This window comes from Saccopteryx bilineata, chromosome 5 (genome assembly GCF_036850765.1).
Source record: "Saccopteryx bilineata isolate mSacBil1 chromosome 5, mSacBil1_pri_phased_curated, whole genome shotgun sequence".
Classification (NCBI taxonomy): domain Eukaryota; kingdom Metazoa; phylum Chordata; class Mammalia; order Chiroptera; family Emballonuridae; genus Saccopteryx; species Saccopteryx bilineata.
The window spans coordinates 137,593,968-137,606,255 of record NC_089494.1 but is presented as its reverse complement, the minus strand read 5'-3'; the positions used below and the strand labels follow the sequence as shown (position 1 = coordinate 137,606,255).

The 12,288-nt window shown below is 37.4% G+C and overlaps 1 protein-coding gene across 2 annotated transcripts in view; it reads left to right on the top strand.

The window, feature by feature from the left end:
- The window catches only part of YME1L1 (YME1 like 1 ATPase), an 85,720-nt gene extending 73,788 nt beyond the window's left edge, over window positions 1–11,932 (top strand). For both annotated transcript variants that reach the window (XM_066280609.1, XM_066280608.1), the window contains 8 exons: window positions 964–1,026; window positions 2,172–2,284; window positions 3,547–3,702; window positions 4,625–4,776; window positions 5,784–5,910; window positions 6,004–6,077; window positions 7,153–7,239; window positions 11,033–11,932. In XM_066280609.1, the coding sequence (XP_066136706.1) occupies window positions 964–1,026; window positions 2,172–2,284; window positions 3,547–3,702; window positions 4,625–4,776; window positions 5,784–5,910; window positions 6,004–6,077; window positions 7,153–7,239; window positions 11,033–11,176 (916 nt within the window). In that variant the 3' untranslated portion in view covers window positions 11,177–11,932. The remainder of the gene's footprint in view (window positions 1–963; window positions 1,027–2,171; window positions 2,285–3,546; window positions 3,703–4,624; window positions 4,777–5,783; window positions 5,911–6,003; window positions 6,078–7,152; window positions 7,240–11,032) is intronic.
- Window positions 11,933–12,288: the final 356 nt, after the last annotated feature.

The window sequence follows — 12,288 nt, the reverse complement described above, 5'->3', positions numbered from 1 at the left end:
TAACATTGGAGATAGAAGGGAGACAGAGTAGTCATTTAAGAAGTTAAGGAAAGCTATTCTCAGGATTGTTTTGTTTTTAATTCTAAGAGGTAATTGATATATTAACTCCTTTTTTAAGATTAAAAATAATTTTTCCCCATTGATTTGAAAGAGAGAAGAAAGATAAGGGGAGATGGGGAGAGAGAGAGAGAGAGAGAGAGAGATAAACAGAAAAACATCAACTCGTTCCACTTAGTTGTTCCATTTAGTTGTGTATTCATTGTACTGTACCTGCCCTGACCAGGGATTGAACCTGCGATCTCAGCTTTAACCTCTGAGTTACCCAGCCAGGGCCTGCATCAAGTCCTTTTAATGGATGATATGTGTATCTTTTAAAAATTATTGTATTATGACAGAAAAGCAGTGATTGTTGCTGACACTAATTCAGAAATGTAAAGGGGGAGTGTACTGGTCCCTACACAGTGTGTCACCAGATTTGAGTGTTGCAAGAGATTAAAACCTTGCATTAGTTTTCATAATATAAAAATCAAGAGATGAGATTGCTTTGAAAGAAGCAAAAACGTTTCTTCAAGTCATATAAGACATTCTGGAACCAAACAGGAAGTCTAGAAGCGAATAATTTGAATTGGTAAACTTGAAAATAATTTTTCAAAAATTAGGTGCCCCAGTTTTTTGTGTCGGGTCACCTCCTCCACTGTGTACTGCACAGACACTGTGCAGGTGTCTGCTTCGGAAGAGAAGACTGACACAGAAAGGTGATTTGGTGATTTATTATTAGTAGTTGTATGTACACTCCCTAACATTTGTTTCTTTTTAAAAATAGAGATATAATTTGGGGCATAAAAACTATCGATTCCTTTTTTTTTGCTGTTACTAAGATTAATGAGACAGTTTTGTGTGTAGCATTTCTATGTGTGTGCTGTTTTAATTTTTAGTGAAAAGGTACTTGTTTTTTTTTAATAGTTTTAAACCCAATGAAGGAGTTATCATTATAGGAGCCACAAATTTCCCAGAGGCATTAGATAAGTAAGTATTAAAAGAAATTTTTTGTGATGTACTGATACATGCTAGAACGTGGAGGAACCTTAAGAACATTATGCTAAGAAAAGGAAGCCCATCACAAAACATCACATATTATTATATGGTTTCATTTATATGAAATGTCCAGTATTAGTGAATTCATACAAACAGAATAGTGGTTGCCAGAGGCTGGTGAGAATGGGGAGTGGTTACAAGTGAGCAGATAGGAGGTTTCTTTTTGAGGGTGTGTGTGAAAATATTTTAAAATTAGATTGTGGTGATGATCGCACAATTCTGAATATATTTAAAATTCCTGGATTATCCACTTTATTTTTTTTATATTTTCAAATGATAAGAGAAAGTTTATTTAGGCAGTCACAGAGGTAGGGAAGGTGAGCCAGCTGGTAGCGTGGGCTCAGGAAACAAGTTACAGAGGCAGAAGAAGGGCCCTTGGAGCTTAGGAGAGAGAAAGGCAAAGAATGCACCTGCGGGAAGGAGAAGGGGAAAGGCGGGAGTGTGCTCAAGGGAGAGGAAGAGCCCGCCTGGGGAAGGAGTGGGGGGAGCACAGGCCTGGCCCAGAGAGAGAGAGTGTGCTGATCTACTGTAAATGTGGTGGTGTGTGAATTATATCTCAGTAAAGCTGTTAAAAAACCTGACAACTTATATACCACAATTACATTTTTGGGTGGAGAGCATTTTTAAAATAAAATTTACTATAATTTTAATTTTTTCATTGATTTTTATTATAGAAGTTTTTCATGTTTTCCTTTGATCTAATGGTTTATCTTTGCCTGAGACTCTAATTTAACATTTCATACTTACAGCAGTTACGATGAGTTTGTAGGTCTATAATAGACTGGTATAGAATTGTTTGTTCCATGACTGACTTGCACATTTTCGTTTCTGAGGGTTGTGTTCTTTCTAGATGCACACATATCTATATATATATTCCTTTGTTTTGCCTTCAGGTTATTGAAACTTATTTGATCCATGTTGTTGTACAAGGAACTGTCTGAATACGATGTTCAAAACTTCATCTAACCCCTGGATGCATTCTTTCCAGACTCTCTTTAGAGTTACAGTTCTGTTTAACTTGTCCTTTAGCATAGTCAGCTTATTAATTTTTATTTTCTTTGTGTATTCTCCTTTAGTGCTTTAATTCGTCCTGGTCGTTTTGACATGCAGGTTACAGTTCCAAGGCCAGATGTAAAAGGTCGAACAGAAATTTTGAAATGGTATCTCAATAAAATAAAGTTTGATCAGTGTAAGTCTAATTCCATGATGCAAACATTGTTATCTCCATAATATAGTAATATGTCAATCCCCCTTGTTGGTGGTTCTTACTTAATCAGTGTCTTAGAAGACCAGTTCCTTTATGTCTTTTTTCCCCTTCCATTTATGTCCCTTGGAAAAAAATCCATTTCACAATTAATGTATATCCAGGAGATTTTATCATTTTGAATCCTGATTTTTTTTTTTATTGATTGACCTTTTTTTTTTTTTCTTTTTTTTTTTTACAGGGACAGAGAGAGAGTCAGAGAGAGGGATAGATAGGGACAGACAGACAGGAACGGAGAGAGATGAGAAGTGTCAATCATCAGTTTTTTGTTACAACACCTTAGTTGTTCATTGATTGCTCTCTCATATGTGCCTTGACCGTGGGCCTTCAGCAGACCGAGTAACCCCTTGCTTGAGCCAGCGACCTTGGGTCCAAGCTGGTGAGCTTTTTGCTCAAGCCAGATGAGCCCGCGCTCAAGATGACAACCTTGGGTTCTCGAACCTGGGTTCTCCGCATCCCAGTCCGATGCTCTATCCACTGCGCCACCGCCTGGTCAGGCTATTGAATGACTTTTAGAGAGAGAGAAAGATAGGGAGAGAGAGGGAGAAACATCTACTATTGTTCCACTTATTTTTGTACTCATTGGTTGGTTCTTGTATGTGCCCTGATTGGGGATCGAACCTGCAACCTTGGCGTATGGGGACGACACTCTAACCAACTGAGCTACTCAGCCAGAGCTGAATCCTGATTCAAATGAAAGTTTTCTTTTGAGTATTCAGATACAAATACTTGAAGATGAATGTATGTATTTTTTTAAGATGAATGTAAAATATGAAATAATAGAAAAAGCACCTGTATATTATGAGCACAGTACCTCATGATATGATCACTTTGGTTCCAAGGATGGGAAAGCCGGCTACCTGTAAAACAAAACACAGGTCATAATTGAAGGTTTTAAAATTACACGATAGATACATTTCTTTATTTTTCACGAAGTTAAATAAACTTAAGAACTTTTGTAATTTGTCTCAATGGCGGTTTTAATGCCATATTTAGTAGCAATTTTGGTTTTTTTCCCTTAGAATTAGGTAAATTTAGTTTTTAGTTTTATTAAGGAAAATATTTAAAATTATAGTTCATGATGGCTTTTTAAATTTTTGTTTGTTTTCCTTTTGGAAAGTTGAGTTCTTTGTGACAAACTTTCTATTAGCTGTTTTGGATTTTAATATTGTGTTATATCTATATAGCTGTTGATCCAGAAATCATAGCTCGAGGGACTGTTGGCTTTTCTGGAGCAGAGTTGGAGAACCTTGTGAACCAAGCTGCATTAAAGGCAGCTGTTGATGGAAAAGAAATGGTCACCATGAAAGAACTAGAGTTTTCCAAAGATAAAATTCTAATGGGTAGGTTTTTTTTCTCTCTTATAAAATTCAGTATGTTAGAGAATAAATTCTTCATTTTGAGAGGCTACAATAAAGATATAGGAGTATGAAAATTTATATTTGAATGTAGTAAAACATGCTTTTTTACAGAGAAATGCAGATTATATGATTGATCTTTTGGGGGGAATGAGTGCCCGTGTTTTTATTCATGTCTGATACTGCTGATAAATAATTTTACTCTTTTTTGGTATTTACTTTTTATCTTAAATCTTGAATTGGCTTCAAAACAAGTTATGACATTCCTTTTAAATTAGAAGTTTATTTTTTAAAAATAGTTAAACATTCTCTTTTGATACAAGGATTAAGATAATAGTTCTAACAATTTTGATTTTCAGCTGATATTGTTGTAGTTTATATGTATGTAGAATTCTCATTTTGGGACCTGGTGGGTTGGCTTTGTGACATGTGGATGTCCCAGGTTCAGTTCCCGGTCAGGACACACAGGAGAGACTGACTGCTTCTCCCCCTCCCCCCTTCTCTTCCTTTCTCCTCTCTTTTCCTCCTGCAGCCATGGCTCAATTGGCTTGAGTGAGCTGGCCTTGGATGCTGAGGATGGCTCCATCCTCAGGTGCTAAGAAATGGATCTGGTTGCAACAGAGCAACTGCCCCAGATGGACAGAGCATCGCCCCCTAGTGGGATTGCTGGGTGGATCCTGGTTGGGTCACATGCGGGAGTCTGTTTCTTTGCCTCCCCTCCCACTAAACAAAAAATAATAATAAAGAATTCTTGTTTTAAAACTTTTACTTTGATTAAAATATTTCTTTATGATACTAAATCATGTTACTTAAGAACAACTATGAGACTAATGGTTTTTTGTTATTTTTTTCATTTAAATATAGCACTCTAATGGAGTATTTTACCTGATTAAATTTTTGTCTTTAGGGCCTGAACGTAGAAGTGTGGAAATTGATAACAAAAACAAAACCATCACCGCATACCATGAATCTGGTCATGCTATTATTGCATATTACACTAAAGATGCAATGCCCATCAACAAAGCCACAATCATGCCACGAGGACCAACACTTGGACATGTAAATATCTTGTAGTTTTTCTTTGCTTTGAAAATAGTGCTTCCCAGAAGCTTATGTATGAAATTGCTGATAAGTCCCTTTAAAAGAAAATTCAGCTACTTCCTAAGTTGTTGATACTTTAGCTTCCTGAACCATGTTGAAATGAGAGGTACTTGTGAAATTTATCTGCTAATAAAGAATATCCTTAATATTTCAAATACTATACATTTACATTGTGAAATTTAGGTCTGGAATGAAATCTTAATTATGTAATTGTGCTTTTCTCCCCACAAAAGAAATTTTATTCTCACATCTTTATAATGACATTTTAAACATTTTTGTGCAGTGGAAGATAAAACAATCTTATAGCACCATCATCTACCTGTTATTTATTTATTTATTTATTTAGCTAGTGAGAGAGACAGAGAGAGGGGCAGATAGGGACAGACAGACAGGAAGGGAGAGAGATGAGAAACATCAATTCTTCATTGCAGCTCTTTAGTTGTTCATTAATTGCTTTCTTATGTGTCCCTTGACGGGAGGCTCCATCCAAGCTAGAAACTCCTTGCTCAAGCCAGCGACCTTGTGCTCAAGCCAATGATCTTTGGGCTAAAGCCAATGTCCTTTGGGCTCAAGCCAGCGACTATGGGGTCATGTCTATGATCTCATGCTCAAGCCGGTGAACCTGCACTCAAGCTGGTGAGCCTGCACTCTAGCAGGATGAGGCTGCGCTCAAGCCACTGACCTCAGGGCTTCTAACCTGGGTCTTCAGCATCCTAAGCCAGTGTTCTGTCCACTGTGCCACTGCCTGGTCAGGCTTCCTGTCATTTATAAAATGCATTTGGCTTTATAAAGAATTTGCCTTTTTATAAGTTGCTGTCTTTGTCATCAGTCACCTGGTGACCATCTCTACTAAATGTCTTTGGGCTTTTAGCATCATAGTATGAAATAAAGTTAATGAGCTAAATGATAATTCTGGTTATTTTAGAACTGTGTCTGAATTTGTTCTTTGGTTTTGAATGGTCTAGGTGTCCCTGTTGCCTGAGAATGACAGATGGAACGAGACCCGAGCACAGCTGCTGGCACAAATGGACGTCAGCATGGGCGGGAGGGTGGCAGAAGAGCTGATATTTGGGACTGACCACATTACAACAGGTTGGCTGTAAAGAATGGCCTGAGTTCAAATTGTGTTTATTGGTTTAAAGATATTTCTGTAATTGAGTTCAGTGTATATTTTTAAATTTTTAGGTGCTTCCAGTGATTTTGATAATGCAACTAAAATAGCAAAGCGGATGGTTACCAAATTTGGAATGAGTGAAAAGGTATTGGCTAATTTCAATATTTCTCATGTCTCAAATGCTATGTGCCTCTCTGAGAGAGTGTTCTCATGAACTGGTAACATTTACCTTCCTCTGTCTCCAAATGGATTTGTTCCAGCTTATTCTAAACTTAGCCGTATTTTCTGAATAATCAAATGTAGCATTGTTTCTACTCTATGTGCATGAACAGTGACAGTTATTACTTCAGAAGTTAACCACATGATAAGACAAGTTTCTCAGCCATTTTTGTTTGTGTGACAGGGAAGCCCTACTCTTGGCCCTGGCTGGTTGGCTCAGTGGTAGAGCATCGGCCCAGCTTTGGATGTCCTGGGTTCAATTCCTGGTCGGGGTACACAAGAGAAGCAGCCATCTGCTTCTCTACCCCTCACCTTTCTCTCTCTTTCTTTGTCTCCCCTTCTCTCTCTCTCTCTCTCTCTCTCTCTCTCTCTCCCCCTCTCCCTCCCCTTCCTCTGGCCATGGCTTGATTGGCTTGAGCAAGTTGGCCTCAGGTGCTGAGGATGGCTCCATGACCTCCACCTAGGTGTTAAAAAATGGCTCCAGTTACAACGGAGCAACGGCCCCAGATGGGCAGAGCATCCCCCCTAGTGGTCATGCCAGGTGGATCCTGGTTGGAGTGCATGTGGCAGTTTGTCTCTCTGCCTTCCCTCTTCTCGCTAAAATTATTAAAAAAAGATGAAAACCCTACCTATTCTCTGAGTTTGCCCCACTACTGCACCCTTGTCGTTTATTTCACTTGCTTGCATTGTCACTGCGGTTCCGTGAAGCAGTTCTAATCCTCTGAATTGTGGGTTTCTGGACTTGGAATGGCTATGGATGTTTTCTAAGAAGACATTCACAGGAACACCTAGGATTGTAAATTTTTTCTCTTGTTAACACTTTAAGTTAGTGTTATACTTTTAGAAGAATGTTGAAATATCTATGCTCTTTAAGTTCATTTTTAAATTGAATTTATTCTTTGCCCCCTGTGAAAATTTTTTATGTATTCGATAGTACTTCCTCTGTTATATTTATTAGTGTTTTTGGATTTTTCTGTTCTATTTCTTCCCATTTGTTTTAGCTTGGAGTTATGACCTACAGTGATACAGGGAAACTGAGTCCAGAAACACAGTCAGCTATTGAACAAGAAATCCGAATCCTCCTGAGGGTAATGATCATCTTTTCCTATGCTTAGTTTATTTAGTCATAATGTACCTAAACTTATGAAATGATAACTGAAGTTTCTTTAGAAATGTGACCACAGGCCCTGGCCGGTTGGTTCAGCGGTAGAGCGTCGGCCTGGCGTGCGGGGGACCCGGGTTTGATTCCTGGCCAGGGCACATAGGAGAAGCGCCCATTTGCTTCTCCACCCCCCTCCCCTCCTTCCTCTCTGTCTCTCTCTTCCCCTCCCGCAGCCAAAGCTCCATTGGAGCAAAGATGGCCCGGGTGCTGGGGATGGCTCCTTGGCCTCTGCCCCAGGCGCTAGAGTGGCTCTGGTCGCGACAGAGCGATGCCCCGGAGGGGCAGAGCGTTGCCCCTGGTGGGCGTGCCGCCGGTCGGGCGCATGCGGGAGTCTGTCTGACTGTCTCCCTGTTTCCAGCTTCAGAAAAGTACAAAAAAAAAAAAAAAAAAAGAAAAAGAAATTGACCACAGTCGTCCCTCGCCATATTGCGGTTCACTTTTCATGGTCTCACTGTATCGCAGATTTTTAAATTGTATATATCTAATTTTGTATCTCAGATTTTTCGCTATTTCGTGGGATTTTGCGGTATATTAGGTATTTATATATATATATTTTAAATTTTTTATTAATTGTAATTTATTGTGTTAACATGAATTCAAGTTCCCCAGTTACTATAACTCCCTCACCCCCACCCCCTTTTTTCGTATGGGTCCCCCTCCCCCCTTCCCTTTGGGTTTTTTTGTCCTGTTATCTGTATCTATGTGTTATGTATATATAATTTCACTAATCCCTTCATCTTCTTTGATCCCATCCCCTCATCTTCCTTTATATATTTATTGTTTTAATTATTTTTTTGGTAAAGTAAGCATTTTCTAGCCTAAAAATTTGAAAACTATAAAAATATTAATTAAAACATATTAAAAGAATATTAAGTCATCATCTTTATCATTCAAGTTGTAGTATATTCACTGGTGAGTACCTGTATAGAATCTTTTTTAAATTTTATTTATTTATTTATTTATTTTACAGAGACAGTGAGTCAGAGAGAGGGATGGACAGGAACGGAAAGAGATGAGAAGCATCAATCATTAGTTTTTCATTGAACGTTGCAACACCTTAGTTTTTCATTGATTGCTTTCTCATATGTGCCTTGACCACGGGCCTTTAGCAGACCGAGTAACCCCTTATTGGACCCAGAGACCTTGGGCCTTTGCTCAAACCAGATGAGCCCACACTCAAGCTGGCGACCTCGGGGTCTCAAACCTAGGTCCTCTGCATCCCAGTCCAACGCTCCATCCACTACTCCACCGCCTGGTCAGGCCATATAGAATTTTATATGTTGTTAAATTTACGTAGGTTTAAGAGCATAGGAAGTGTTTATAAGAGTGTGGGGAGGGTTTATAAAGCCTTAAATATATATATAAATAATAAAATAAATATAAGGTTGCTACTTTGTGGATTTTTGCCTATCGCGGGGGTTTCTGGAGCCTAACCCTCGTGATAGATGAGGGACCACTGTATATGTAATAAAGATAATAGGTGCACTATGGCAACCATGATTCATGTTGTTAGAGATCCTCTGGTCACAGACAGTATCTTTATTTTATTCTTGCCATAGGATAAGAACAGTTTATATCAGCAATTATAAATATTCAGTTCTCTTATATCTGCAAAACCATTAGAGGTATTAGAATGGGGGATATTGATTATTGAGTCTTCTTTCCCCATTCTGACATATCTTCATTACATTGTTATGTACTTTTGCCTAGCAGTGTGCATGTGCTAAGAACACAGAACAAGCAAAACAAAGGTCACTTGGACTGCAATGTCCAGTGCAGATTAGGGTAAAAGAGTGTGTAAAAATAGATTTAGTGAGATCAGTTGGTAGGTACTATAGTAATCTAGTTACGGTATCGTGGATGCTTGGATTAGGGTGGTTAAAAGTGGAAATTAAGAAACTTGGTTAGGTTCAAACGATGCTTATATAATGGAATCAAAATGCCTTTGTGATGTTTTGGGTGGTAGAGCAGCTAAAATATATAATTTTTTAGATCTCGGCCTCACCCAGCTATATAGGTGTGTCATATACCAAGTAAACACTGGTGACCTAAGGCTGGGAAGGATGTAGGTCTTGATGAATTTGAGGTTTCTTAGTGAAGTTGAGCGGTGTGAGAGAAACGTGAGTCTGGAGCTAGCTAGAGGTTGGAAATGGGTTCCATTTGGGAACACTCAAAGGCAGGTCCTGGGACGGAGGAGGCTGAACGGAGTACCAGAAGTCTTTAGCGAGTGAGGACTTAGGTGGCTCCGTGAAGGATGTTGGGTAAGACTGTAGTCAAATAGTATGAACTTAAAAGGAATAGTGCTTTATAGAAGAGGGTAGTATTGTGATGGTCTGTAGTGTTGATGGGAACAAAGGACTCACCTCTTTCTCCTGAAGTATGTGGGATGAGAGTGAATAAGTAATTTTCAGCTGGGGACTTAGAGGAAGCAGTCCCCCCTGGAGGGCCAGGTTTTGATGAACTGAAAGGAGGTAGAAGAAATGCTATAGAGTAGTTGAGGGTATGGGAAGTTTATATAACAAAGATTGAGAAGATGCTTGAAAAGATGTCTTGGCCTTCCTGGAATCTTAATTCTCTTTCCCTTACTATTTATGTTACTTTGAGTGAATTATCTATGCGTTAGTACTTCTAAAGCATCAAGAAATACTCTTTCTTTGTTTAATACTTTTCTGAGTACTCAAAACAGAAATGCAAAAATTGGGTTCTTTCCTCTTTCCAGTAGGTGGCAAGCTTACATTGTTATTAAGGGGAAATGATTACTAGTTAATAGCATTTTAGGTTCAGATATAATAATTGCATTGTGTTTATATGATCTATGCTTCTTGGTATTGGTAAATTTTTATATTTTTCATCAAGTTTTATAAGGACAAAAATATGATTAAATACTCAAATATTGACAAAAACACTGTACAGAAAAGTGTGACTGCCAAAAATGAACCATTGGTAAGTACCATTATTCATGACAGGACACAGTCCAATCTCATCTTTGGACAGACAGTTGGATTCAAGTGACAAATTCTAGGTGGATTGTAAAGAAAAATACATGAAACTCAAGGATCCACTGTAATAATAATGTTGCAGTTGTCACAGATTCATAAGTGAATATATTACCAAGTAAAAAAAAAGGAAAATAGGCCTATTCTGGCCATTCTAAACTGAAAAAATTGGTGAGATCAAGAGGCAAAAGGAACAAGCTTCCGTTCTTTTAACATGTATTTTCAATAGAAAAATAGATTTGTGTTCATAGGCCTTATTTAAAAAGCAAGTACAAAGTATACTTTAATTTTTTTAAGCAGTTTTTTGTGTAAGGTAATCATTTTTCTTTGTGCTCAGTTTTGAGGTTAAAAATGAACATTTGAAAAGTGCAAAAGAGTTATCTTTGGGAACCGAGTATTTTTAATGCTTTTATCTCCCCTGGCTGGGTGTTTAGTTGGTTATGTCTTCCTAATACACCGAGACTGGGTTGGTATGTCCCCTGTCAGGGCACATAGAAGAGTCAGCCAGTGAAGGCATAAATAAATGGAACAACAAATCATTGTTTCTCTTTTCCTCTGTCTAAAATCAATAAATAAAAATTTAAAAATAAATGCTTTTATCTTTTATAAATACAAATGAATAGCTTGCACATTTTTAGGGTATGTAAAGTTTTTTTCTTTTCTCCTCTATACTTTTTGCTTTTCAGGTCTTTTGCCTCTTACGTATCTGCTTTTCTATTTTAGGATTCATATGAACGAGCAAAACATATCCTGAAGACGCATGCAAAAGAGCATAAGAACCTAGCAGAAGCTTTATTGACCTACGAGACTTTGGATGCCAAAGAGATTCAAATAGTTCTCGAGGGGAAGAAATTGGAGTTGAGATAACTGTCTTGAAATGGGTGTTGCTAGTTTTATTGCAAGAACATAAGTAGCATTGCAGTCCTCTCCTTTTGCAACGCTTTCTCCCATTGTTGACATGCTATTGCTCAAGGGTGTGAAACACTTTGTCAACCTTTTGTCACATTTATCTCATTTTGGTTATTTTCATAATGACACCTATTGCAAATTAGCAATCCATAGCAAAGAAAGAAATAAAGAATTATCAGAATTGAAAACGGCTTGAGAATTGTCAATCAGTCATTAACTTGCATATAAGTAATGATTTTATGGTTGGTTACTTTACAAGATATGAATTAAATTGTGCCTTTAGCTCCTTGGAAGTGTTTTTACTTGGCAAAATTGTTGAAGGATTGTCATTATTTCTAGATAGTACTGTTGATTTTTGATAAAGAAATGATGCTATCTGGCTGCTGGTAAACCATATTTCTACATATATCAATAGAAACATCATTAAGATGCACTTAATTATGCTCTATTGCCCATATATAAAACAGTTTTTAAAAACTCTTCATAGTAGAGAATTGTAAATGTATGGATACAATCAGAATTTAAATGATTACAAGCTTTTAAAAAGGCAGTTTGCATTTTCATGGTCTTTGTTTTTAACATTATCATCACACTGACTAATCACATTTATTTCAGATAAGAGTATTTTGTTAATTAGAAAAGTAACACTTTAGTTTCTGATAATAACTATATAATTCTGCTTGGAATTGAAAGTAAAATTAGCCCAAAAGCTCAGTCCCCTTCAAAACGAACTTTTGAATACCCCGTGTCAGAAATGAAAAATTGTGTTTGCTTTTTATTCAGATTTTGTGAGTATAAACATGTTGTTATATGATTTACAGATGAATTTATTTAACTCAATAGAAAAATTATTTTAGAGTACATTGTATTGGTTTTTATATTTAACCAAATTGCATTCTTGAAGTGATTTTATTAAAATTACCTACAGTTTTCTAATCACTTTTAAGCTGTATATGGTCTTCATTGACATTATGTATAGAACTTGCCACATGATATTCTTGCCCCTTTCAAAAATAATTTTAGCCTGCCCTGTGGTGGCACAGTGGATAAAGCATCGACCTGGCATGCGG